At 53.9% G+C, this 27,067-nt stretch overlaps 7 protein-coding genes across 7 annotated transcripts; 5 read left to right on the plus strand and 2 right to left on the minus strand.

Annotated features, from left to right (window-relative positions):
- Nucleotides 1-587: 587 nt before the first annotated feature.
- On the plus strand, nt 588-2,624 carry J4E87_002004 (uncharacterized protein; the record flags this gene model as incomplete). The annotated part of the gene is made up of 3 exons (XM_049373644.1): nt 588-797; nt 847-2,545; nt 2,596-2,624. The coding sequence occupies 3 exons, from the start codon at nt 588-590 to the stop codon at nt 2,622-2,624; spliced, it is 1,938 nt and encodes a 645-aa protein (XP_049237014.1).
- Nucleotides 2,625-5,635: 3,011 nt separating this feature from the next.
- Nucleotides 5,636-7,283, plus strand: PDH1 (ATP-binding cassette transporter CGR1; the record flags this gene model as incomplete). The annotated part of the gene is made up of 4 exons (XM_049373645.1): nt 5,636-5,749; nt 5,802-6,579; nt 6,637-6,821; nt 6,870-7,283. The coding sequence occupies 4 exons, from the start codon at nt 5,636-5,638 to the stop codon at nt 7,281-7,283; spliced, it is 1,491 nt and encodes a 496-aa protein (XP_049237015.1).
- An 851-nt stretch (nt 7,284-8,134) lies between these two features.
- J4E87_002006 (uncharacterized protein) lies at nt 8,135-10,030 on the plus strand (the record flags this gene model as incomplete). The annotated part of the gene is made up of 7 exons (XM_049373646.1): nt 8,135-8,671; nt 8,723-8,811; nt 8,863-8,994; nt 9,051-9,108; nt 9,159-9,280; nt 9,329-9,603; nt 9,654-10,030. The coding sequence occupies 7 exons, from the start codon at nt 8,135-8,137 to the stop codon at nt 10,028-10,030; spliced, it is 1,590 nt and encodes a 529-aa protein (XP_049237016.1).
- Nucleotides 10,031-11,155: 1,125 nt separating this feature from the next.
- J4E87_002007 (uncharacterized protein) lies at nt 11,156-11,982 on the minus strand (the record flags this gene model as incomplete). Its single annotated transcript, XM_049373647.1, has 3 exons — nt 11,156-11,355; nt 11,493-11,648; nt 11,877-11,982. 3 exons carry the CDS (start codon nt 11,980-11,982, stop codon nt 11,156-11,158), a joined length of 462 nt encoding a protein of 153 aa, XP_049237017.1.
- Nucleotides 11,983-13,625: 1,643 nt separating this feature from the next.
- J4E87_002008 (uncharacterized protein) lies at nt 13,626-15,164 on the minus strand (the record flags this gene model as incomplete). Its single annotated transcript, XM_049373648.1, has 2 exons — nt 13,626-13,864; nt 13,916-15,164. 2 exons carry the CDS (start codon nt 15,162-15,164, stop codon nt 13,626-13,628), a joined length of 1,488 nt encoding a protein of 495 aa, XP_049237018.1.
- A 1,263-nt stretch (nt 15,165-16,427) lies between these two features.
- SUB2 (Suppressor of the cold-sensitive snRNP biogenesis mutant brr1-1) lies at nt 16,428-18,268 on the plus strand (the record flags this gene model as incomplete). Its single annotated transcript, XM_049373649.1, has 4 exons — nt 16,428-16,659; nt 17,084-17,500; nt 17,549-17,909; nt 17,962-18,268. 4 exons carry the CDS (start codon nt 16,428-16,430, stop codon nt 18,266-18,268), a joined length of 1,317 nt encoding a protein of 438 aa, XP_049237019.1.
- A 4,871-nt stretch (nt 18,269-23,139) lies between these two features.
- On the plus strand, nt 23,140-25,846 carry J4E87_002010 (uncharacterized protein; the record flags this gene model as incomplete). Its single annotated transcript, XM_049373650.1, has 5 exons — nt 23,140-23,176; nt 23,334-23,454; nt 23,507-23,547; nt 23,598-24,030; nt 24,079-25,846. The coding sequence occupies 5 exons, from the start codon at nt 23,140-23,142 to the stop codon at nt 25,844-25,846; spliced, it is 2,400 nt and encodes a 799-aa protein (XP_049237020.1).
- Nucleotides 25,847-27,067: the final 1,221 nt, after the last annotated feature.

The following is a 27,067-nucleotide window of genomic DNA, read 5'->3' on the forward strand; positions in this document are numbered from 1 at the left end:
CTTCTCATACAAATGTATGCATGAAGCGGAGGCATAAAGGAGCTTGAGACGTCGTCATCTTGACAGGGTACTGGTCCCGCATTTGCTTCGAGGACGCAATGTCGCGTGAGAGAGTCGCAATGCCTTCAGCGAGTGCAATGGCGGGAATCTTGGGTCAATGTTGCATTTTCCAAGAGCAGAGTGAAAGTGGAATCTCGTGATGATTTGAAGTCGCTGTATGGATCCATAGACTACGGATGAGGTTGCTGTGGGTCGGCAAACGTGACGGGGCAGAAAGCGTTGGATGGGTTTCTCCCTTGTCCGCCCAGTCGGGTGGTTAGCCGCAAGTGACGTCTCCCCTTCACCAGCACCGCCATTCTTCTTACCAACACCGTGGCAATCTCCACGCGGCGCCTCAGCATTCACCTCGCCATCCGCACGCAGCCTCGACTGGCTTACCAAGCGACTGCGACTCTTCCCATGTGCTGCCTAATAGTGGAGTGAGGAGCACGCCCCACCAGCCACGCCCAAGCCCAACCAACGGCTGAGCACTCGAGCACGCCCAAACCTCCTCCAATTCCGCGCTCGAGGTCGCGAAGCACGCCGCAATGCCTTCGATTCTCTCCGACGAGGACAAGCAGACGGTCAAGCGCACCGTGCCCAAGTCGGCCAACAAGATCCACACCGTCGCCGTCGCCAAGTTGTACATCGCCTACCCGGACCGGCACCGATGGACCTACACGGGCCTGCAGGGCGCCGTCGTGCTGGCCAACGACCTGGTCGGCAACACCTTCTGGCTCAAGATGGTGGACATATCGGTAGGTGCGAGGGACGCCGCAGCACAGAATGCACGACTGACGGATGCAGCCCCAAAGTCGCGGTGTCATCTGGGACCAGGAGATCTACGACACCTTCTCGTACAACCAGGACCGCGTCTTCTTCCACACCTTCGAGCTCGAGGACTGCCTCGCCGGCCTGTCCTTTGCCGACGAGAAGGAGGCCAAGACCTTCAAGAAGAAGCTCGACGACCGCGAAAAGAACGCCCACAAGAACACCAAGAACAAACCCTTCAGCGCATCCGCCGGCACCAGCGCGCCCTCAGCCAACGGAAAGAGCGGAGGCCATGGCCACGGCCTGCTGGGAAGGCTCACCGGACGTGACCGCCATTCTTCCTCACCTGGCCCGCCGCCAGCGTCCATTATTCCACCCGTCAGCGTCACATCGCCTGTGCAAAGCACCCACTCCAACGCCACAAGCGCTCGCAACTCCGCCATCGACACTACCGACCCATCATGGCAGCCGCTGTTGAAGGAACTGCTGGCCATGGGCATCACCGAGGACCAGATCGAAGAAAACGCCGATTTCATCAAGCTATACATTGAGCAGCGGAAGCAAGAGGAGAAGCTCAAGGACGAGAACAACCAGCGCAAGTCCAGAGCGCCCCCGCCTCCACCACCGAGTGCGCCTCCCATGGCCGCATCTCTCAGCCCTCAGAACACAGGCGGCTCCAAGCGAGGGCCTCCGCCCGCACCTCCGCCAGCGCGAAGAACGAGGACAGACGCAGCCCTTAATCGCAACTCTTCAGGAAGTCCTGCGCCGCCATCACCACCGCGCGAAGCTTCGCCGTCTCCAGGACCGCCCAAACCAGTCTTCAGGGCGCCTCCACCACTTGCGGAAGCAGGAAAGTTCGCCAATCTACCTCCTGCACCACCAGGCAGGTCGCGAGCCTCATCCAACGCAGCCAACCCAGGTCCTCCACCGCCGCCGCGCCCGCCCAAGACACCCGTACCCGACGAAGAGAGGCCAGTGGGAGGCAAGTTCGGTGTACCTCCGCCCTTCACAGGCAACCGCGTACCCTCCGGCCCACCTCCACCACCCCCAAGCCGAGGGCCAGTTCCTCCACCGCCTCCTGCGAGAGACACGCCATCCGCGCCTCCTCCACTCCCACCCAAGTCATCGGCAGCCCCGACACCACCGCTTGTCCACAACATACCACCGCCTCCTCCGCTACCGCCATCTTCATCTCGACCTACACCAGCACCTCCTTCGAGCGCGGCACCAGTTCCACCACCTCTACCCCCAACAAGCAATGTAGCACCGACACCACCACCTCCGCCGCCGCCCATGCCCGGACGATCGATTCCTCCTCCTCCACCGATGCCCAACAGCTCAGCACCACCTCCACCCCCTATGCCAAGCACAGGCGCACCGCCCCCACCGCCAATGCCTCCTGGCTCTGTGCCTCCGCCGCCGCCGCCAATGCCTTCACGAAGCGCTGTGGCACCACCTCCACCTGGCCCACCGCCCCCACCGAGCGGTGGCGCGCCTCTGCCCAAACCAGCGCCAGGGCGAGACGGCTTGTTAGCGGATATTCGAGGAGGAGCGAGATTGAAGAAGGTTTCAGATACAGAGAAAAAGGACCGCAGTGCAGCGGCAGTTCCTGGTGCAGAACCTGCTGGCGGAGCTTCTGGAGGAGCCAGTGGCGCAGCTCAACCTGGAGATGCTGGCTTGGCTGGAGCACTGGCTAGTGCTCTTGCGGCAAGGAAGTCAAAAGTTAGTCACAGTGGTAAGTACAATCATTCTTGCTGGATTAGCAGTATTTTGACGTGTTTACAGACGATGAGTCCGACAAAGATGATTGGTAAACGTGCAGAATTCAGAAGTAGCGACAAATCGACAAGCCAAGTCAACCACGACCTCATCCCAACGCCGAGGCACCTGCGACACCCAGTCAGACGATATGAGGATGTGGAAAGAGTTATGAGAACGTGTATCTGGGTGATCCATAGTGGCAGGAGCGCCAAAATCAATATCAAGAGAAGAGCCACTTGGCTGAACGGTGTGAGAGTGTTAGTTGATACCAAGAATGATAAAGTATATTCTTCGTCTTCAAAACCATCGTCTTCACCTCTTGACTACGGTCTCGTGCCCTATTAGCGCCCCTGCCTTCGCAAGCCGAATCATCACATTCTTAATTCTCTTGACTTCATATCCACAAGCCGCCAACAGCGCAACCTCTAGACACACATCTGCCTTTAGCCTCCCCTCTTCCCCATATCTAGCGTAAAACTGTTCAGGTCGGTACATGTACTCTTGACAGCAGGTCGATAGTGCTGCTGCGCGACATAATCGGTGCAGCTTATCCACCGCATAGAAATCCCAGAACGGAGGTTCTTCCAGGCTTCCGATGTATTCATGAAACGGCGCGTGATGTAACCTGGCTAGACTCTCGGCTACTGTGAGACAATTCAGGAGACGCGCAGCTAGCTTATGAGAGACGATAGGGAGGTTCATTGTATGAGCTGTGTTCAGGATCGCAGAGGTAAAGAGGGTGGTATGCAGGCCAGATTTGCGTTGGTTATGAGACCACCAAAGGAGTAAGTAGGCGGTTGATGTACGAGGGAAGTGTGCGAGTGTTATGTTTGTGTTTAAGGCGTGTAGGACTTCTTTGTTGAATATCCCTGGAATAGGAATTAGTTGGCCCGACTGCGTTAGTGTCTGCGTGCAGAGTAGAGACTCACGGCATACAAGTCGTAGATAAAGGGCTTTTGTGAGGTCGTCAAGTGGAGGTGTGTCGTCGTTTATGAGTTGGAGAACTGTGTAATCGATGATGATACTCCATAGTTCCGTAGGGAGGGCGACAATGTCTGCGAGTTGTGATGTAGGTATTGGGGTAGATGGGGTTTCATGCTTCAAGATATTTAGTGGCTTTCGAACGAGCGATTTCAAGATGAGCATAGTGTTCATGATAGATATTCTTGAAAATATTTTCGCAAGTTAACCGAAGAGCCGCCGTCTACTTATTCTGAAGTTGTGGAAGGAGCGACGGGCAGCCAAGCACGGACGCGTGTTCGATGGCTGGGAAATAGGCACCAGGATTCGTTAACTCTGTACATCGCACCCACGAGTTGGTGGGCCCAGCATGCTCTCTTACCGCAATGTATCCTGATGGCAAAACTTTGGGTTCTAGGACCTTGTATATCTTTCTGCAAGAACGGTATTATATCACCCCCGAGATCCCGATCTTAATCTTCAATGGGTTCATGGGTAGTCTTTGCGCCATCGGCTCTCCTGCCGTATACACCATTCGCATGATTGAGAGAGCGCGAGAAAAAGCGAGACTTGCGCAAGAGGCGAAAGAGAGGTTGAGACAGATTCCGCCATCATGTCTCAATGGTATAGAAGCTTTGCCGGTGGAGCTGTGGAGTGAGATCATTCATTATCTCGTGGACCCATACTTGCAGCACAAAGAGCGGCAATGTTATGACATGCGGAAAGTGCTAGAACTTCGGCTCGTGTGTCGTGAGTACAAGAATACATTGACTGCAACGGCCATGAACTGACTTTCAGGCTAGATGCCTTTGATAAGGAAATACAGCGAGTGTTGCACCAGCGCCTGACTCTATCTCAGCTGCCGTACCGTTCATTCATTATATATGACATACAGAAGCAATCAAGATTGGATAGTTCCCTGCGCGATGCTATTCTCGCATCGGCGTTGTATCGCGAAACGCAGCTTTACTCTACAGACGGCACAGCACATCTCATGGCATACCGTCTGAAGAACTGCGTCCTTGTCGCCCAGCATTTCTCGGCCGACTACAGCACGCAGAACGAGCAGTTGCTGTACGGAAGGCTTTGCGCCGTTGCTTCCGCGTCGCGTTGTTGCTGGAACTACATCTTCACTCTCTGGTACGTTGGAAGCCATGCGTTCATCAATGGTGTCGATGAGGATGGTGCATTCCCAAGGGAGAAGGATATTCTTTTCGAAGTCTCCTTGTTATTGGCTATTGGATATCAACTCGCAGAAGTCAGGCGATGGATGCTGAGGCTGGGCAGATTGGGCATGCTGGTTGGCTATAGAGAACATGCTGTAAAGCGTCCTGATAGAGCGCTTGTTGGTGCGATTGATGTATGCCGCTTTCCTGTCGGGGAGCAGGTGCTGCAAGTTGAAGATTTTGCCAGGACAGAAGAGGAATTGGAAAGTATAAGAGCGGCGGGAGAAGCGCTTGACCGGGAAGTCGATGATGAGTTCGAGGATCTAGAAAGACGATTCAATGTCTAGTTTTCGGAGGCTCTGCGGCTTTGCAGGCATGTGGAAGCGGGACCCAGCCACCGTAGCCGAAGCGTACCTGCCGCGCACATGTGCGGGATGATGCGGGGTAGCAAGTCAAGTAGATTGCGGGCAGACAGTCGCACACAAAATGAAGTCGCGACGGCAGCCATGTAAGCGTAGTGTTATCATCAAAGACATCTGCAGTGAGAGAATATCATCGTGAAGCCTGTCACGCTGGCGCTGCAAGACATTTCCGTGCGGATGGCGGATATGTACTGCCTCGGTTGACGGCGGTCTATCCATCCTCCCGAATTCTGCGAGCCGAGCGATGTCATGTCCTGAACTTCCTCAAAGACCTACAGTTCCCTCAAAAGCGCGAAGTACGACTGTCCCTTTTCTTCAAAGCTGCATTGACGTCGTCCGGCACGACAGACGCTAATCAACATGTCGGCCTTCAGTCGCAACCTGTGCAGCACCGCTTCACGAAACCTCCGATCACGGTCCAGCGTCGTATCGAGAGCCATAAGGCCAATTGCCCTGCGAACTGCTCCTTCCACCCCAATCACTTCGCGCACAGCAACCGCATCATCCTTCTCCACCATGACGGCCCTCAAGAGCTCCATGCCTCAGACGCTGAGCAAGCGCGAGTATGATCCTGAGATCAAGGACATGGCAAACTACATCCACAACACCCCCATCGACTCCGAGCTTGCGGTAAGCTAATTGCGCTCTCAGCGAGTATCGCGGCTAATCAAGCTTCATATAGTTCGACACCGCGCGCTGGGTCTTCGTTGACACGCTCGGTTGCGGTCTTGAGGGGCTGCAGTTCGAGCAGTGCAGGAAGATCCTGGGTCCCACTGTGGAAGGCACGACTGTCCCCAACGGCTGCAAGGTGCCCGGTACCAACTACCAGCTCGACCCCATAAACGGCGCCTTCAACATTGGTGCCATGATCCGATGGCTCGACTTCAACGACTGCTGGCTAGCTGCCGAGTGGGGCCACCCCTCCGACAACCTGGGAGCGATCCTCGCAACTGCCGACTGGATTACACGAACAAACAAGGCTGGAGGCAATCTCGGCAATGGCAAGATCTTCAAGGTCAGAGATGTCCTCGAGGCCATGATCAGGGCACACGAAATCCAGGGCTGCATGGCCCTGGAGAACTCCTTCAACAAGGTCGGCCTGGACCACGTCATTCTGGTCAAGTTGGCCTCCACAGCTGTCGTCTCCAAGATGATGGGTCTCAGCGAGGCTCAGACTCGGGATGCCATCTCGCAAGCGTTTGTCGATGGCCAGTCTATGCGTACTTACAGGCACTCGCCCAACACCATGTCGCGCAAATCCTGGGCCGCTGGTGATGCTTGCCAGACCGCCGTCAACCTCGTGCTGAAGGTCATGAAGGGCGAGCAGGGTCTGCCTACTGTTCTCTCAGCTCCTACCTGGGGCTTCTACGACGTCAACTTTGGCGGCAAGCCCTTCCAGTTCCAGAGAGGCTATGGCAGCTACGTCATGGAGAACGTTCTCTTCAAGGTCTCTTATCCGGGTAAGACGACTCCTTCAGGTCAATGCTACTCTTGAGCCATTTACTAATTTTATCCAGCTGAGTTCCACTCACAGACTGCGGTCGAAGCGGCGCAGCGCCTGAACAAGAAGCTTGCAGCGATGGGTAAGAGCGCCAAAGACATTGAGGGTGTAGTGAACCGGACTCATGAGGCCTGCATTCGTATCATCGATAAGCAGTTCAAGCCTATGGAGAACTTTGCTGACCGTGATCACTGCGTTCAAGTAAGTCTCACCCTTCGTGGTTCGCCGCCTATGCTGACATCATGGTAGTACATGGTCTCCACCATGTTTGTCTTCAACCGCCTTGAAGCCACTGACTACCCAGATGACAGCGAAGCTGCTACATCGGAACTCGTCGAGTCTCTCCGCCAGCGCATTAGCTGTGTAGAGGACCCGCAATTCACCAAGGATTACCACGACCCTGCGAAGCGCACCATCTCCAACGCCTTGACCGTAACGCTCAAGGACGGAACCGTGCTGGAGGAAGAGGTTGTCGAGGCTCCGCTTGGCCATCGGTTGCGTCGTGAGGAAGCAAAGCCCGAGATTCTTGCCAAGTTCAAGAGGCATCTCGGCCCGCACTACCCGTCGCAACACGTTGACAAGCTCGTCGCGTTAGCGCAGGATCCCAAGTCGCTCGATAGCATGGACATCGACGAGTACGTCGATCTGTACGTGAAGAACTAGAAATCAAGATTAGCTAGATTGAGTGACTTCGCGATGGGCGCGCCTCGGCATGGCTGACTATCGCGTTATCGCGTCGTCGCTAATGCAACTAGACGCGGTTGAACGACCTCCCGAAATCGGGAACGTGCGCTTCCGCCTTATTACTGCTTTCTATATCCCTGTCTTTTTCACCAAAAGTTACTTCCAGCCGTCACACCGAAGCCACCGCATTGACCCCCTAGTATATTCTTGCAATATTCCACCTTCGTCGCGTGATCCTAGCCTGCCGACATATCTGTACGACTGTAATATCGGATGCGTTATGACGACGTCGTCACGGCCGAGAGAAGTCTCCGGATCGATATCGAGGCTGTGGGGTTGTCTTCCTAACCCAACGTTGAGCAGAAACTACCGACATAGGCCGTCCCGGGTTTCCTTGCCCTCCCCACGGGGAATCCCTCACGAGCTGAGCACGGAGTGGAGGCGCCGACCGCCAACTGGTTCAGCTGGGTAGCTATCTATCCGGGATCGACGGAAGCTGGTCTGGGACAATGTGCCATCATCGGGCTCGTCTGACTGTGATGCTTACGGACATTGGTACCGTATACTCCAGAGATGAATTGTGGATGGTGTCGCCGCAAGGTTTGATGATCCAGATGACACGACAGTGCGCCTCATGGCTGCTTCCCCAATAAGTACTTCTTGAGAGCACCCAGTCTAGCCTGTGCTCATTACCAATCTTTGTTCACTCGAACGCTCCTGCGTTGTTACCAATTTGGCCAACGTCACCTGTCAGTTGCCCTTGCCTTCCAAGGTTACCGTCCTCCCGCCTATCTCCTCGGACCCTGGTCTCGTTCCCGCGTACCAGCAATATGTCACTCACACCGAAGAGCCCTCTTACTAGCCATCGTAGCGATGATTCGCTCGATGATGCAGAAAAGGGCATGTACGATAGTACACTGGAGTTGACCGCACCTGGCTTTGTGTATATGGAGCCGAAGAGGTCGACATATACTGTTTCGTCATTGCTTCCCGCTTCCCCTGTTCACCAAGGCATAACACCATGCACAAGCGTACCGGAGCTCTCACTCTCACTGCCAAAGGGACGGAGACCTACCGATGCTGCTGCACTGGACACTACCGTGAAGAAACCGGCAGGAGCCAAACCTCAAAAGCCAAAGATCAGCCGGTGGATCCTTTTTGACCTCTGGTTCAATACATACAGGAAGTTTTTCGTATTCGTCGTCTCACTCAACCTCACGGGGATCGTCTTGACAGCATGTGGTCGCTTCAAATATGGCGAGGACCACCTCGGTGCTTTGGTACTGGGAAACCTACTCTCCGCCATCTTGTTCAGAAACGAGTTATGGATGCGCTTCTTATACATGGTCGCCATATACGGACTAGGGGTATGTACTTCCCCTGTCTCTATCACGAGTCTTTCTGACGAGTCATTGTAGTGGGCACCAGTATGCGTAAAGCTAGCTGCAACATCTGTCTTGCAGCACGTCGGGGGAATACATTCTGGATGCGCATTGTCTGGGGCTGCGTAAGTAGACCTGCATACATCCATTGCAAATAGTACTAACAGAAAGCCCAGTTGGCTCATCTACAAGTGCGTCGACATCATCAAATATCGTGCCGTACAGCACCCTGCTGTGATCGCTAGCGGTATCATCACCAACGTCTTCATCATCATCTCGGTCCTGAGCGCCTTCCCTTGGGTTCGCAAGTGAGTAGTTCCAACGGACGTGTAACTCTGTGACACAATGCTTACGCCCTGGTCAGCACCTATCACAACGTTTTCGAGAAGCATCACCGATTTGTTGGATGGCTAGGCCTCGCAGTATGCATCCCGATTGCGTTCTTCCGAAGACTCATACTAACGCTCGCTAGATGACATGGGTTTTCGTGGTCCTGGGCAACACCTACGACATCAAGCGTGGCGAGTGGAGGACCGACGCCCACAGCTTACTCAGTGCACAAGAGCTATGGTTCGCTGTCTTCATGACAGTATTGTAAGAGCGCCCATACTTCTATCAACTTCTCCTACTGACTAGTCGTAGCATCCTCATCCCATGGGTCACCCTCAGAGAGGTGCCAGTCGAAGTCGAGATCCCCTCACCAAAAGTCGCGGTCCTCAAGTTCGAGCGCGGCATGCAGCAAGGTCTTCTAGGACGAATCAGTCGCACGTCCATCATGGAGTACCACGCTTTTGGTATCATCAGCGAGGGCCGCAATGCTACCAATCACTATATGATCTGTGGTGTTCAAGGAGACTTCACCAAGAACCTCGTCGCCAACCCACCGAAGACTGTATGGACAAGACAGCTCAAGTTCGGTATGTCTTGCATGACTCCACTTGCATCTCCATTGCTAACACAGTGACAGCCGGCGTCGGCCACGCCTCTGCAATGTTCAAACGCGGCATCCGTATCTGCACCGGTACTGGCATCGGCGCCGCCCTTTCAACCTGCATCCAATCTCCCAACTGGTTCCTCATCTGGATCGGCTCCGACCAAGAGCGCACATTCGGCCCCACCGTCACAGGTCTCATCCACAAGCACATCGAGCCCGAGCGCATGATCCTCTGGGACAGCAAGAAGCGGGGTGGCCGCCCGGACACAATGGAGTTGTTGAGAGATACGTGGAAGAGATTCGGCGCTGAGGTCATCTTCATTACGAGCAACAGCCAGGGCAACGATGAGATGATGCAGGGGTGTGCCAAGGAAGGTATGCACGCTTTCGGTACACTTTGGGACTTTTAGAGTTTCGGCGTGAACTCAATCTTAGACGGAGACGGGTCGGCTCAACACAGTACAGAAATATGTGCTACAGGATGTTAGGGAATATAGCGGCATTGCGCATCTTGCGGATGGAGTTTTGGGCTTTCTCTTAGATGTGCATTGGGTAGACGAAGGGCATTTCTTGATTCAATTTCAAGTTAGTTGCAATGGAAGCAAAATAGTAAAAAATAAAACAGCATCATCACATCAACCTCAACCTTGGACCAATTTTGCATGTGACATCAACGTAATCCAATAACACAGTCAGCAAAACGAAATCCCATATCTCGGTGGTAATACAAGTCTCAGATAACGATACCGACCACCTACCACACAGCCGGCTCACCAGCCGCCCCCCAAGGTCCAGATCCCACCATCGCACCCACCATCCTCGCAAGTACTACCTACCCACTACATCCCACACACACTACCACATACACGGCGCACGGTAGTCTTGGCCCCACATAGTCCATACCGTCCGATCGCCAAGGTGCGCATTCCCTCACGTGGTAATAACAACCGGCTGATATAGGTACCTGATCCGCGAAAACGGCGCTATTGGTGTATGCTCGCAATATGTATTTAATTGGGGTGGGCTGTGCGTGGAAACACACTAGAACATTGTATATACATCACATGCGATGCGCCCTTTCATCGTCGATGCGAAAAAAGAACGAGATTGTGGGTTCTGGTGGTGGAGGGAGGTACAGGTGTCATGTACCTGAGGGCATTGTGGCGCTGCGTGGGGTTGGGCTGCGATGAGGGTTTTCGCTTGCAGATGGGATTGTGTTTTTCGGAGCGGGATTCCGTTAGTGAGACGAAGTGTGGATGTAGTAGTTGCGACGTCATAGTTTGAGTGCTGGTGTATTGGAAGGTAGGAACGGGGATATAGGGCGTTGCTTCACCCAAGAATACGTCTGACACGGGAGATCTTCAGGCATACGATGCTACGTTACAGAATGGATGACACCGGCTCGGTGCGATGGTCCCGTTCAGTAAGCAAAACTTAAGCTTTTTGTCTACCCCAACAAGCATCGGTCTTACTCAGCAGGATGAAGGAAATCGAAGAACCAGGGTCTTGCTAGTGATGCTAAGCTTATAAATAGCTCACGATACGAACATATACTTCCGGCCTTCCTCGCTGCTTATCCAGTCTTCGGAATAGCCTAGTTCAGACAGTACTTTCTGCACTATTTGGCTTCCGAAACAAGTGAAGTGATGAGCCATTTCGACTGCCTTCGGCCCGTAACTCTTGAGCATGGAAACCATATCGTTAATGTGCGCATCTGTAAGAGATAGTCCCGGCTCTATGTAAAAGCGTTAGTGATATGTAGTCAAGGAAGTGACAAACGTTGACACAAGGTAATGCCGAGACCCGAACGCTTGCTATTAGCATTTGCGGTAAATGGATGAATGGAAAGGGCTGGGTTGAAGGCTCACGTACCGTCTCGATCTGCGCTGATGGATATAGAGTAGTCAAACTCCACTCCGTGTGCAACGTATAAGTTCTTGATGTCCCAGAGATTGAAGGGCAACGAATGATCGCCTTGGATCATGTCTGAGTATGCTATGCGGATCTTCTTCAAGTATAGACCATTTGCTTGTATGGGAAGAGCGCTTTTGAAGAGATCGTAATATCCATCATGGTAGTTGTGGGATACCATCGTAGCCGTTGTAGACAGAGATAACTCTTGTAGCCTATGGGGAAGTATATCCCGCATCCGAGGGTATTTCCAATCTCCTTCGCCGGTATAGTTCATTGGTGGTGTACCAAGCAATACTCGAAATGATGTAGAGAGGTTTTCCAGGGCATGTAATCGGTGGAAACCATCGATGCGAGCGTGGGTCAGATCAGGCTCATCCCGACAGTCATCGTCTTTTGGAGCAAGGTGTAGAACCCGCAGCGAATCTTGCTGCTGCTCAAGATCAGACATGATGTTCGGTAAAATATATGCCGACCCGTGATACTTCGGACCAGCATACTCAAATCTTGATAGCTGTTTGCAGGAAGTGATCATGAGCTTCATCCAAGTAGATGGGATGTCGACATCATAGAGTATGAGCGTCGAGACCGACGAAGACCGCTTCTGAACTGGCCATTTTATATTTTCTTCGGCCAGCTTGTATGGATCCGTCATGGCGTTCAGACGAACTATTTGAAGACTTGCTGTCCACCGGCTCCAGCGCTCTGGAGGAAAGAGAAAACATTTCCTACAAGCACGTTTCCTATCGTCGACTGCCATGCTGCTGCAAGGGAACCTGGATGGAATGTCAGCAGGAGAGGGCGAGTTAATAGGCCCGACGGTATCTAACTCACCTTTAGTCACGCCTTCCACACAGAATCCCACCGGGCACAGAAGGAGTGTGCACATATTGAACGCAACCATCGTGCTGATAGCTCTGCGGAAGTTCTTGTTGGTGTACTGTTTCTCGTGGGAGTGGAAGTCAGTTGAGGATGAGAAGTTGTGGTCATGCCAGGATTTGTCGAAGACCAAAGTTGGTGTTTTGGGAAGGTGTTTTAGATGGACTGCGAAGTCTTTGCGTTTGTGACGGGAAGTTGGTAGGGTAAGACGATGGGCGATTTGTGATACAGTGCTGGAGTACTTGCGATCAGTGAGATATGAGTGGTGAGTGGTGAAGGGGAACCGAATGGAGAATACAGCACAATGCTCTTGCGATAATTGTAGAATAGACTTTACTTGCACAATTAAGCGTCTTGATTGCAGTCTAGGTACAAAGCAATACCGATGTTTATCTTCATACGGGTCTCAGGGCTCGTTCCGTCAAAGAAATGTATCGCCGTATCGAGGAAGACTAATCTGACACAGCATTACCAGAGGAAGCTGAATCAAGAGCACAACCCGTTCACCTCCTCTCCTCTGCTCACTCAAGTACCAGCTTCATCTTGTCGCTTGCCGAGCATCCATCCTTAGCGTCCTTCGAGCCATTTGCTCCCTTTGCGTATAGTTCCGGTCTTTGACTGACCACTTAACTTCTACAAGCGATTCTAGGTACTAAGTCAGCAACAGGGTCGTAACAAAAGGTGCAATATGGTCGTTTACTCACCTACGACTAATCGTCCCACGTTGAGCACTATCGCGGGTGGAACTACGATGGCTAAGACGGGAATGAGGATGCAGAGCTCGATCGCACTCTTCATTTTGCTGTTCTTGCGGGCGCTTCCGTCGGTGTGATGGTCCTCGTGAAGTCTGGAGTAAGCTGGGGGGTTGACGTCGTCGCCGTTACAGGAGTTGTTCGATGCCATGGTCTTCGGTATGAGAGAGTGCTGTGGTCGAGATGTATAAAACCTGGGTTTGGGGGTGGAAGGTTGGTAGGTCAAGGCGATGCGGGTTTTGTGAGTCGGTATTAGAATTTTCACGAGCAGTTGGGAATAATTGGTGAGTAGCAGGTGGTGGAGGTAACCAGGAGGATGACCGTAGAGATAGCGCCGGTGATGTGTTTGAAGCGAGGTCCATTTTGGAGAAAGAGCTACCGTTCGTTACTCTTCCAATCCACCTTCCCATTCGTGACAGATACATCCTTCCTCTCGCATCTTCGTGTCAACTGACTACTCTCCTCAGACCTTGTACAGATTTCTAAACAGATACGGTAGCATGAAGTCGAGATCGTAGTCCTTGCTCTTCCAATGGTTCTCGTGCTTTCCGACCATATTTTTGATCTCCGCGAGCACAATCTCCCGGTAATCGTACGTCGAATCTAATCGCTTCGACCAAGCTCTCAACTCTTTTGCGCCTGTTTCGCTAGGTCTCTGCGACAACCATGCAGCGCGGTGATCGAACTTGGCGATCAAGTACCCTATTCTGACTGTTAGCTCGTTCTAAAGGAACGTTACTGCGGGCAACTTACATGATGAGCCGACAACAGGATACACGTAAAGCGACAGGTTAAGATCAGACTTGGCGAACACGGATGGCAGTTCGCGTAGTTTTGGAAGCTCGTAGTTTGGCTTCCTGTAGTGCCGATACTTCAGTGTTACGTCGATGTTTGATCGCTTGCTGAGCTTTTGCGCTAGTGTTTCCATGTCTTCCATGATGCATACTCGGTCGCGGGTAGTTGCGCATATGACGAGCCGACAGAGGTTTGGTGGCAGGAGATCATCCGCGGCATGAGAGTAGTGCACTTCGAGCTCGATCAGAGCAATGAAGCTGGCCAAGATCCCATTGTCAGTCGAAGTGCTCTTGGGGGCATGCCAGCAGCACGTCTTGAGGGTGCGCAGAGTGCTCGCATGCTCATGTAACTGCTGGAGTAAATGCAAATGATGAGGTGCTGCCCAATGGTCGCAGTCGCTATGTCGTAGGACACGCAGTGACTTGCAAGCAGATACAGCTTGTGCAATGGTCGTCAATGGGACCGCGCACTTTTCAAAGTCAAGTACTTCGATCGGTGATGAATGAATCGCAGCTTCCATATTCTCAGTAGCCATGTGGAATCCACCTCCACCACTTAGAATCAGCGTCTTGAGTACCGGTAGCTGGAACAGCGGGGCAATACACTGCCATGATGTGGTCCGAAGGGTGATCTCTAACGTGGATAAATAATTGGTCCATTGCGGCAGTGGAGAGCCTGCTGCTAGAATGCCTCGAATGGGTTCGAGATAGATGGGGAGTTTAAATGAGTTCCCTTTCTTTATGGGGTTCGGAGGATGCAGAGCACGAATAGAGTGTATCTTGGGTTCCAAGCTCAGTAACAGAGCAATGGCCAAGTCCGGTCCATACGAAAAGTAATCGTAAGCGAGACGGGGGTGTTGTTCGTGAAGCCGACGAGCCCAGGTATCTTTGTCCAATTTCTGGAGGCATTTCCGCATTTGCTTGTGGGTTATCTCGATAGAGCCCTGAATAGTAACCTCGCGAAGATGCTCAGCCAACTCAGGCTCCCGCACCGCGGTTCTGAAGTACTGTCGAACTTGCATGCTGTCGCCTCCATTTTGGCTGAAGGAACTGTACAGGGCTGGTACTACGCGCTGACCGATATTTTTGTTGACGAGGGTTAGTTGGTAGAGAGCCCCTTGCGGTAGGTAACTGCAGACGCTTGACAGGATCTCTTGTGGCAGAGACTGGAGAGGCGAGATGCTTTCCTTGGGAGCTTGACTATCCATGACCGTTTACGTTGAGGAGAACGGTTGGTGAAGATCAAGTTGTTCTCATGCGATGTTTTCGCTCGGCTTTTTGACTGGAGAAGTTGTCCAGGCGAAACTTTAGATCCTCTCGTGGCGTAAATGGACGTGCGTGGAGCGAGCATAGTTGAGAGGCGGCAAATGCTCCTGTGTATTTCACTTTGATCTGAGCAGTCTGAGCCATAGCAGCTTTCGGATTTCCCCTGGTGAATCGATTCGAGAGTTCCGGAGGCCTTCATGGGTTCCTCGATTGAGCGATTCCGGCGTGGCACGTAGCAAATGAGTGGAATAAACCACAACGTGACGTCAAGTCAGTCAATACCCGTCGCAAAGGTAGTTTCTGAGCATTGGCCATCTTCCGAAGCAGTTTTTGACAACAAACTTGTATGCGTTGTGATCCTCTTGGCCTTCTTGAGTTGTTTCGTTGCGCCCACTGGAAACCGCTTCTTTCCGCCACAAATGAGACAAGTGATGACGAGTACATCTGCCCAAGGCTTCTTACCGCCTTTGCTGGGATTTTCAATATTTTGAGTAAGAGTGCGTCCAGGAACAAGGACTGTGTTACAACTTTTGCACATGGAGCGCTTCAAGTCGACAGCCAGCCGTAGCTGGCCTTTCCGTGATACCTGTTGAAGATCGGATCCGAGTTCGAGTGCCAACGGCGAAGGTCGCTGGGTCTCGATCGATCGATCATCTTTGTCTCGTGCGACACAAGCTGCGACGTCCTCTTGCGTAGCCGTTTGCAGCGTCAGATATGTGGCTGCTTGGTAGAGAAAAGTCGAGCGGGCGTGCAGATGCTTGTTCGGAATGCCCTTCGTCTTTGGTGCTTTGACCTTGCTCATGATGCGCCGCTGTATTGTCGTCTGGCCTGCTACGTAAATTACGGTTTCACAGATAGATGATAGAAGGTCAGAGGATTTGCAGTGGTGGGTCGTGATTCAGAGCAGTCCGCTTGCGGCCTAGCGCGCGCCCAGCAAGGCGCCCCGAGCTTTTTACCTCGACATCAGCGCGGCGACCGCTCTTGTCCACCGCCCACCACGAACCTCTCAAGCCACAGCAACCTCGTCGAATTCGCGTTACGTGAAATCGCGAAACAACTGCTGATCTCTTCTACTCGTAGCTCTTAGTATAATACCTCGCCTCGGTACCGTCGCGACTCCACTTTGTTTGGCAGCCTTGCTTGCGACACGCGCAATCACCGACTCTACACACCACACACACTCTTACACGGACACATAATCCATCATGTCTCACGAGGAAGATCTCATCGACTACTCCGACGAGGAGATCCAGACGACTGATGCGCCCGCCAACGGCAGCGCAGCTGCAACCAAGGGCGGCGTCACCGCCGGTGATGCTGCAGGCGACAAGAAGGGCAGCTACGTCGGCATCCACTCGACCGGTTTCCGCGACTTCTTGCTCAAGGACGAGCTCGTACGAGCAATCACGGACTGTGGCTTCGAACATCCTTCCGAGGGTTAGTCTAATAATTCCCCTCAGCCTTATCCACCTACAAGCGTCTGTCCATCTACGAAACGAGCACTATCTGTAATGCGGCCTGGTCTGTCTATATTCGAGCAAAGTGGCGAGGGACCGAGTGCCTTCCGCTACCCACGAGCGTCGACGCGCACTGCATTTCGCAGGCGCACCGGTATATGCATCGAGAAGCCAGTGGTGCCTATTGGCTCACTACCGTGGTCCCGAAGGACTGGTTTCAGAGGAGGAGTGCATGTTGCGGGTGTATAGGAGGAGGTACACCATTGAGCGTATGGGGAGGATAGACAGACTGGCACGCGCGCTAGATGGAAAACCTCGGCTACACAAGATGGACGGACGCTTCGCTTCCCACGCTTCTTTTCGACCGTTTTAAAGACCATTCTGACATAACGTGTGCCCTACAGTCCAGCAAGTTACCATTCCACAGGCCATCCTAGGAAACGATGTCCTCTGCCAGGCCAAGTCCGGTCTCGGAAAGACTGCCGTCTTCGTTCTCGCAACCCTCCAGCAGATGGACGAGAAGCCCGAACCCGGTACCGCCACTATCCTGGTCATGTGCCACACTCGCGAGTTGGCCTACCAGATTCGCAACGAGTACAACCGCTTCGCCAAGTTCTTGCCTGACGTCAAGGTTGGTGTCTTCTACGGAGGAACTCCCGTTCAGAAGGACATCGAGCTCCTTAGCAACAAGGATACCCACCCTCACATCATCGTCGGTACTCCCGGTCGTATCAACGCCCTCGTCCGCGATAGGCATCTCCGCCTTGCCAACCTGAAGCACTTCGTCCTCGATGAGTGTGACAAGATGTTGGACCAGCCCGGTTAGTACAAACCGTCTGTCTTGACCGACTTCCGCTAACAGTTGACAGACATGCGCAACGACGTTCAAGCCATCTTTCGCGCTACACCCCAGCACAAGCAGGTGATGATGTTCTCCGCCACCCTCAACAAGGAGGTGCGCGTTGTCTGCAAGAAGTTCATGCAGAACCCGCTCGAGATCTACGTCGATGACGAGAAGAAGTTGACGCTTCACGGTCTCCAGCAGTACTACATGAAGCTTGACGAGAAGGAGAAGAACCGGAAGCTTAACGACCTTCTCGACAGCTTGGAGTTCAACCAGGTCATCATCTTCGTTCGCTCGACTCTGCGCTGCTCTGAGCTCGACAAGCTTCTCCGCGAGTGCAACTTCCCCAGCACTGCTGTCCACTCTGGCATCAGCCAAGAAGAGCGGTATGTACTCAAATGTACCCCACTTGCTAGCTCAAAACTAATATTTTTCTAGTATCAAGCGCTACAAGGAGTTCAAGGAGTTCCAGACCCGTATCTGTGTCTCCACTGACATCTTCGGTCGTGGTATCGACGTCGAGCGCATCAACGTGGCCATCAACTACGACATGCCCGACAAGGCCGATGCCTACCTCCACCGCGTCGGTCGTGCCGGTCGTTTCGGAACCAAGGGTCTCAGTATCTCGTTTGTGAGCAGCCCAGACGACGAGGCTGTCCTCAAGTCGATCGAGGAGCGCTTCCAGGTCGAGCTCCCTGAGTTCCCCGAGGATGGTATCAACTCGTCCACCTACATGGACAACTAAAATCCGCCCGGACGGAGTGACGGAAAAGGTGCAGGAGAGGGTTCTTTCTTTTGGACAAAAGTCACGATTGACCTTCGGTGCAATGAACACGTAAGCAACGGCGCAAGGTGGTTCTTAAGTTGGTGAAGGCTGTTCTGAATTCCAGTCTTCAAGAGTTATTATCTCACTATGAGAGGAACCAAAGAAATTGATATGCGAATCTTCTGTCCACAATGACTTCTTTTGCGCAAATGTGATCTCAACGTTCCGACGCTCTAGACATCAAGCACGAGCATGACACTGTGCCTTGTTTCTTTTTCCGCTTACCCGCATTGCTTTGGCTGAGCACGACATCTTCTCGGCTCGGGCAATCGCAAAAGCAGGCCCAACACGCCCTGCTTCCGAAGAGTGCCGCGTGCCAAAGAAGAAATGGAAAGGACATCGGAGTCCGAAGCTCTGTCTCTCTCAGCGTATTCCTAATTATAGGCTCCTTAGTGCTCGAGCGTGGAGGCTAGAAGAGGGCTTTTCCCATTTGCTTCTTCCTCAACCACGGCCACTGCCGCAGTAAGCGACCATCGTCGCTTCAGGGTCTGTAGATCAGTTGTCTGGAAAGGGTATATGTGCATTTTGGTAGAGAAAAGTACAGATGGCTTGTGGATGGGTTACCGAACGCGTGGGATGGGAGTCGGGTGTGCTTGAGGTGTTCTTCCCTGGTGTTACCGAGGCTGAGACGTGCTTGTGTAGGGAAGGGCTGCTGGATACACATTTGTTTGCTCTCCCGGTCTGGCGGGGAATTTATAAGCGGTTTCACTATGCGACAGACGTTCAGCCTCCTCTGAGCAGTGTCGAAAAGCTATGAAGTTGCGTGTCAATATTCCATCTGGAACCGACCAGCCAGAACACCATACAGCAAACGCGACTACAAATTCTAGCAATGGCTTGGTTTCGGAAACGACATGATCCTACCATGAGCTTGAAGGCTTCGGTATTTCGTGTTGTGCCTACTAGACTCATGTAATTCTCTTGAAGAACTTGTAGGACAGTCGACCAATCTTGTAGCGAGGATGACAGAGTCGCTGCAACAGAGACTGTGCTTTACGAATGTAGACCAGGAAACAGCTTCTCTTCTCTAGATCGCGGGCCCCGAGCCGCATATCAGCTATAAGCAAGCCCCCAGTCTATATGTTCACGGGGAACATGTACCGATCTACGAGCCGATACATTACCAGAACATGACATAAGATCCGCTCTCCACTTGGTATATACTACGTCTGGCTATACTATGGGTATCGCATAGATTACTCATATCCGATATGAGCACAGTTGTTGGTGCGGCAGGTCAGCGGAGAAAAGTTGGCGGGATGCCTGCGGGTTCCATATGCTGAACGCTCTCACGGGCAAGGGCTGCTACCAAAGCTCATCTCGCTTCTGCAACTCCCGTTCGAGCATCAACGGCGTGTCCGTACTTGCATATCATATCAATAAGATTTGATAGACGTCAAAATATGGTTGCGGAGCATAGAGCACGGCTGCGACAGGTTCCGAGCAAGCGATCAGAGCCGCGGGTGCCCCTAAACGAGACGATTGGTGAGTTGAAGATCATCGGTATTTTGTCAACATCAGGGACTATTGGTCTCTCTTTAGCCGACAGACAGAAGTTGGTAAAGTTGGTAGGCGGTGTGTGCGGGAGACAAAGGTTTGGAGGGGCCTGCCGCGTATCGCGACCACCATCCATAAGGTCGGGCTCAGCATAAGGCGATGATCACCGCGTTGCTATTTCGATATTTCTATTGCGGAAATTCGTGGTGTGAAGATCGACAGCGGCGACCCAGTCCCTTGTTCGGCAGCCGCGCACATTGCCGGGCCGCAGTGGCGCCACATGTCAGGAACAAGAGCAGAGTGACTCGGGTGGCGGGGCGGCGCTCAGGAGCAAGAGCGAGGATCTCGGAAGCGGTTAGTGAGGTTGAAATGAGACATGGGTAGCGAAATGTCAGAAGGCTAAAGCCACATAGTTTGTGATTCGATAAGAGGTAACGAGATGCAGAGTCGTGTTTCAATAATGCAGTGACTATCGCGAGACGTCTGTCAAATCGATTTGCTGATAATGCGGCGAGCCGTGTCGCCCCTTTGCAGATGAGCTTCAGGGAGCGTGTAAAGTGATGGGCAGAGGGGAAGGGATCTATTTTGAGATGACGTTCCGAAAGCGGTTGCCTCACCACATATGATAGGGTTTTGCATTATAGGCAGGCTTGCAAATCGCAATCGTCATTTCCCATACATATTCGATCGCATTCATGTGGCGTCTCAACTGTAGTGTTAGCGCGTATGATTGCTGTGTTAGCGGTTGAAACATCTAGGCTGTCCCGCTCCCCGTGTATACGACGCATGTTATGGAACATGCTGAGCGACCGTTGGCCGGAACGCGTGCATCCTAGCTGAACGCGTTTTCCACGTCCGCCGTCTGCTAGTAGTTCGACTGCTTCCAACGCAGCGGGAGGATACGAATACGGGATCCCCTGCCCCGCGCGCAAGGAACATCAAAGGCGCGATTGCTTAGCTAGGTTAAGGCGTTAAGCTTTTCAACGTTGACGGACGAAATGGAGTGGTTGTAATTCCCGCCTTCTGGCGCCCGCTGTCAGAGTCACCGGCATCGCGCGGCAACTTCTGTATGTAAGACGTACCACGGTGTGAAAGGAGACCGTGGGCGAGTCCAAATAATGGGCTAAGTGAGTGAAGGCTAGCGTTGATGTGCTACGTAACGGAAGTAGAAGGAGCGACCACCGAGCGAGTGCAACTAGCTGTGTTAGAGTCGCCTGCGGCCAAGGCAGAGATGAGATGGGCGAGGAAGGAGCGGTCGCGTCTGAAGCGAGATCTCGATCGCAGTGGGTCGGGAGTCGACAGCGCGAGAGCGATGGCTTCGGTTCCAGATAAACTCGCACAGTTTGATTATGTGAAGCTGTTGAAGCTCAGTTGTGCGGGTAGGAGTACGCGGAGTAGGCGAAGGAAGCAGTGATCATGGACATTGATTCGCGCATGTCTTGGCGAGATGTCCTATCCAGGAGCAAGTCGCGGATCTGCTGCATGCGGCGATATCACAGGCTGCTGGCAGTGGTCGACGCAGCCGGTGGCGTATTAGAATGTGGCAAGAGCGACAGCTAATTATTGGAGTGCAGATTGATGGGTTGCTCAACCTCAGACACAGCGAGCGCTGTGTATTGCTGCTGTCGTGTTGGCTGCTGGCACATGTACCCGGGCTATGTTGGGCGCTCCAGTTCTGGTCTGATTTTGTAAGCTCGCACGCGGCTCGGGTGCGGGAAGCAAGTCGAGCCGTGCATTTCCAGTCGGTGGGTTTAGTCGCAGGAAATGGTACGGTAGTGGCTCCGGGCGGCACTGCCGCTCGCGGCGAGGTGGTGAAAAGACCGAGTCCAAGGTACAGCTAGGCCCACTGGTTATTCTACTGAGCAAGGCTGCGCGAGGACTAAACTCGACGGAGCAGCAGCGGGCGTAATGAAGCTCCGAGCAGTGCAAACGGCCCAGGTGGAAATTAGCCATAGCCCTATCTGGGCGGGGCTGTATCTCGGACAGTGGCAGCCCCTTTTAGAGGATTTTCAGGCTGCCCGTTGAGAGATGGACCAAGGATGGGACTTGACAGCGGTCGCACGGCCCCCAGTTCGACGGTGGAATAGGCGTTGGGACGGTCTGGTCTTGGCCCAGACGTAGCGAACGTCGACGTCAGACGCGCGGAGCTGCAGTGACGACTAGCACGCGAGTTTGATTGGGCCTAGCACGGTTGCGGGCTGGCGCTGACGGTGGTGAGTTGTGAACCAGACGCGCGCAGGTGGTTGAGGCAGCGTGCCAGCGCCGTGTAGGAAGGGCGACATAAAGCTAGCCATGGCCGGCGCGCTCGACACCAAGCGCGAGGTGCAGCAGGTTTTCGTGATAGGCGAGGGCTTCAGATCGTCGAGTGCATGTGGGCGAAGCGGATCTCCATGGCTCGCCGGGATGATGCCGCGCACGCATCCAGCAGCCAGGGCTTGCGAGGTGGATTTGTTTCCAGCGTGTTTCCACGTCTGCTCAGCAAGACGCTTAACAAAACGCTCAGTTTGCAGCGCGTCGCAGAGGCAATGGCAGCCTATGCGTGATCTGCGTTCGCGCTGTCGCAATCATGAGCACCGTCAGCGCAATGTGCACGCCACGCCGCGCATATGCCTTTTTATGAAGCAAAAAAACAATGACGACGGGCACGGCCCCGCCCATAATAAATCAGCGATGGATTTGGCGTCGACAGCGATAAGTGCAGGGCCTGTGCCCAAAGCATTCTAGTGGGCACCAGCAGGCAGTCAGCGGGATATCAAGCCAGTCTGCGTGGCAGCGCATCAACCTTGCTTGCACTTGCTTGCTTGTCTGCTACCGCTACCGCTACCGCTGCCTCGACACCCAGCATCCTCACCCATCCTCTGTCCTCTGCCCTGCACTGCATCTTTGCTGCCTGCGTCCGCTCGCTTTGTAGAGACTCTGCCGTGGAACCCGCGTCCCGCCGTGCGCTCCTTCTCACGCTGACCCGACGCCAGCAGTCGTGGTAGCTTCCTGACCCTCCGCCGTCTGCGCCCGTCACGACCCAGTCCGTCTGGTCTTGTCCCGTCCTGCCTCCTCACCCGCGCCTCTCTCTTAATGTTCTGCTACGAGTCGCCCCAGTGATTCATCTCCCAGGCCGCCGCACACTCGTTTCCGCTACTATCTTAATCGATAATTCACCTGCCGCTGTCCGTTGTTGCCCGCCAATTGCGCTACATCGAAGCGCGCTCCCAACGCCAACTTTTTGGCTCTCCTCACCCTCACCACGCCGCCGCTGTCGCCTGTCACCTCGCGGCCCACCCTAAGGCGCTCCCAACATGGCTCCAGCAGTCCCCCGATTACGCATTCTGTCAGGTGCGTCATCTCCCCGCGAGCGTCGCACGGCAGCCGACGGCTCCGCTGCCCTCGCACACGCTCTGCTTGTACCAGATACGCCGCCCACGCCTGCTCTTGCATCGTGGGCGTTGGGCCGCGTCATCACAGCGCCCGAACAACTGCTGACTCTCTCCAGTGGGCGGTAATGCCGTCTCGGCCTTCTTATCATGGCGACTGCAAGCAACCAATGCCTGCGACGTCACCCTCGTATGGAAGTCGGGATACGAGAGCGTTGCCCAGTACGGCATATCATTCAAGTACGCCCTCCCGCCACCGCACCTGCTCTGGCCACTCACTAACCGCCCACAGATCCGCCCTGTACGGCAACGAGCGATTCAAGCCCCATGCTGGTAAGGCAACGAGCTCACGGTTATCCTTGACGTACAGCTAACATCCTCAGTCGTCCGCACACCCGAAGATGCCGCCCATTCTTCCAAGCAGCCTTTTGATTACGTTCTCCTTTGCGTAAAAGCCCTGCCCGATGTATACGATATCGCCAACATCATCGAGTCGGTCGTCTCCCCTCAGCATACGTGCATCCTTATGAACACTACACACAGCCTTGGCGTTGAATCCTATCTCGAGCAGCGTTTTCCCACAAACGTCGTGCTTTCATTGGTATCGGGAGCAGAAATTTCGCAGCTCGGAGCTAGCGAATTCGAGCACAAAGGCGCGACCGACATCTGGGTTGGTCCTGCCAACAAAAATGCCAACATTCCTGCGCAGATCCAGTCAGACATGGCCGAGGCCCTGGCCATGACATTGAGCTCCGGACAGGTCGACTGCAAGGTCTCGTCCAACATACGACAGCAGCAGTTCGAGCGAATGATAGGGTATGTCATTTGTGCCATGGTCGCACATCATCAACTAACGTTCCACAGTCCAATCGCTTTCCACCCTGCCAGTGTAGTATTCGAGACACCCAACCACGCTGAACTCATGGACAAGGTCGGCGTGCGTGCTCTCATCACCGGAGTGCTCGACGAGATGATCGCGCTTGCAAATGCTTCCAACTGCACATTCCCCGACGATTTCCGCGAGACAACGCTTCAAGAGATGACCCGTCCACAGGACAACAACAGCACCATGTGGATGGACTTTGAGGCCAAGCGCCCGATGGAAATCGAGACGTATCTCGGGTCCCCTCTCAAGATTGCACAAGAAACTGGTGTCGCCGTGCCTCGGATCGAGACGTTGTATGCCACACTCCATCACCTCAACATCGTCAACCGAACACGCCCAGCTGCTCCAGCTCCCGCCACACAATCTCCTCAAAATGGCATGCAACCTCCTCCCAGACAGTCTTCGGCGCCGATGCCTCGTGGGCCCCCTCCCCAAGGGCCCATGATGAACGGTAACGGTATGAAGGGCGGCCCTCGCCCGGGAAGCCGTGCTCCTTCAATCAACGGAGGTCCTCCAATGATGCGTCGTGGTCCGCCCCCGGGCCCCAACGGTTACCCTCCTAGGATGAACGGAGGTCCCAACAGGCGTCCCTCCTTCGAGGACCCCGGCAACCTTGAGGAGTTTTCCCACCTCATGCTCTACGACGACATGGTTCCAGACGGTGCTGTCAATGGCGGTCCCTATGAGAGCGCCGGAGGCTCTTCCAACAACCTGGCACTTCGCGAGAGAGAACTGATGCTTAGGCAGAGAGAACTCCAGATCAGAGAGCAGGAGATGAACATGCGAGGCGGACGTGGTGGTCCAATGGGTCCCGGTCCTATGGGACCTCCCATGGGGCCTCCCATGGGTCCGATGGGTCGTGGTCGGGGACGTCCTCCGCCACCCCCATCAATGGGCGGATTTGATGACGATGATGACGATGGCGATGACTTCTTCGATCCCATGGGCGGTCGTGGAGGCCCAATCATCGACCCCGACAACTTCGACATGATGAGCGTCACGTCGCGTCGCAACCGCTCAGCACCCAGCGCCAAGCAGATTCGTCAAAACCCTGAGGGCGCAGGCTTCGCGCCTGGACCAAACAGGGGCGGCAGGGGCCCATTTGGACGTCCGGGGATGAACAAGAATCGGAGTAGTGCTCGGTTGATGGCAGATGTTCCTGGTCTCCACGACTCTATCATGAACAACCCCCTCATGGGCTACTCCTCCGACCGCTACGGACACGTCGATCGCGGTGCTATGGGCGCGCAATCCAGAACCAACTCACTGACATCGGCTCGTCTAGATGAGCTTTCAGGGGGCGCAGGCTACGGTGCTTACCCTGCACCAAACGCCCGTCGCATGAGCCAGTCACCTGGCAACCCGCTCAGTCCGGGCCCGCGTCCCATGGGCCGACCATCGCCGCCAAACGGCTTCAACGGCATGCCACCAAACGGCATGGCTCCCAATGGCATGGCTCCTAACGGCATGCCCCCAAATGGAATGATTCCTAACGGGCGGCCATCGCCTCCTGGCATGAGGCAGCCCATGCCACGAAACCCTGGAAACGAGGTGGCACCACAACAAGTTGAACAACACGCTGGGGTGAGCAATCTCTACCCGCCCAAGTCTCGTCCCCAAGTTCGCAGTCTGACTGGAAGCGCATCAAATAGTTCCGCTAGCGCAAAAGCAGTAGATTCCACAGAAAACTCTGCGCACAGCAGCCAAAGCAGCCTTGGACCCCGTCCCCCGGTTGGCGTTCGGTAATTGGGATAATGTTCGACTTAGATTTGGCGGCCATCCGTTTTGAATGTTGGCATCTGGCATGGACACTGTTTCAACCTCGACGACATTGGCGAAATCATCTACTGGTCCGCACTCGACACACATCCTTTCTCGTCTAAGACAGCTAGCGAAGCAGTCTAGACGTCTCTTTCGACACCTTTTTCCACAAACACGTATACGCACCGAAGCATCACCATCCGGCCGACAAGACTCTCCATGGCGGTCCGGGAGGCTTCATGGACAGCCAGAGGCTCGTCCAGATGGTGGATGTCCTAATGACGAATAGAATTGGGCCGGCAAGGGACACATTTGACGTACACAAACCGGCCTCGCACGACTGAAGCCTTTGCTTTCGGGTTTTCTCTTTTGTCTATATCGTACATACTTGTAGAACGCTCTTACGGCGGCGGCAACAGCCTCCCTTTTTCTCCTTCACACACAGACTGTGGCAGCCCGCTAATCATGTTTTCCTTGTCTGCATGGGTTTTATGCTCAGAGGAGGTTGGGTTATTTCCCTTTACCACTTGTTTGCTATACTACGGAGTTTGATACATGCATATGGATTTTGCTTGCTTGTACCTTGTCATTCATTTTTTCCTTTGTTTGCCCCCATGGGCTTATCCTATTCCCAAGTGCTGTGTATATCTACCATAGCTACACCAACCGTAGCGCGTACCATTTTGAAGGCTGGATGGAGAAGCATTTTCGTAGTTGAGCATATGTAGGCCGACGAGCACAAAAGCAAGCAAGACGTTCCTTTCTCCAGACTATTTTCCCCCATGTTCTGTTCTTAACTAGCGAGATGTCTGCCCGAGCTGATTTCTTGTCGGGGGAGGCAGGAGATTAACAGAGGATATCAAGCTGTTGCCAAGTTCTGGGCTCTGTGGTTTTGCGTAGTGCCGTTGTTCCGGAATCAGCCGCCTACGTAGATCACGGGAAATTGTGCACGTGCTCAAGCTCCTCACTTTCACGATGCCGACGGCTAGGTCGCTGGTTACTTTCGCTAGCGCAGCGTGCCGTGCAAAGAGTTCCGACAGAGAGGCAATGCTCTCGTCCCGCCTTTAAACCAATTGCACGCCCCGGGAGTGAATTTGACTCGTATCCCAAGGCGTTGGCATGCAAGTGATGGTGTTCATGCATGGTAATTGCACGCCCAAGCTTGCCTACCCCTCGTTCTCCGTCATAGCTGGACAACGCGGGGCA

The sequence above is a fragment of the Alternaria ethzedia genome, assembly GCF_023757985.1.
Source record: "Alternaria ethzedia strain BMP 0044 chromosome Unknown scaffold_3, whole genome shotgun sequence".
In the NCBI taxonomy this organism is placed as follows: Eukaryota; Fungi; Ascomycota; class Dothideomycetes; order Pleosporales; family Pleosporaceae; genus Alternaria; species Alternaria ethzedia.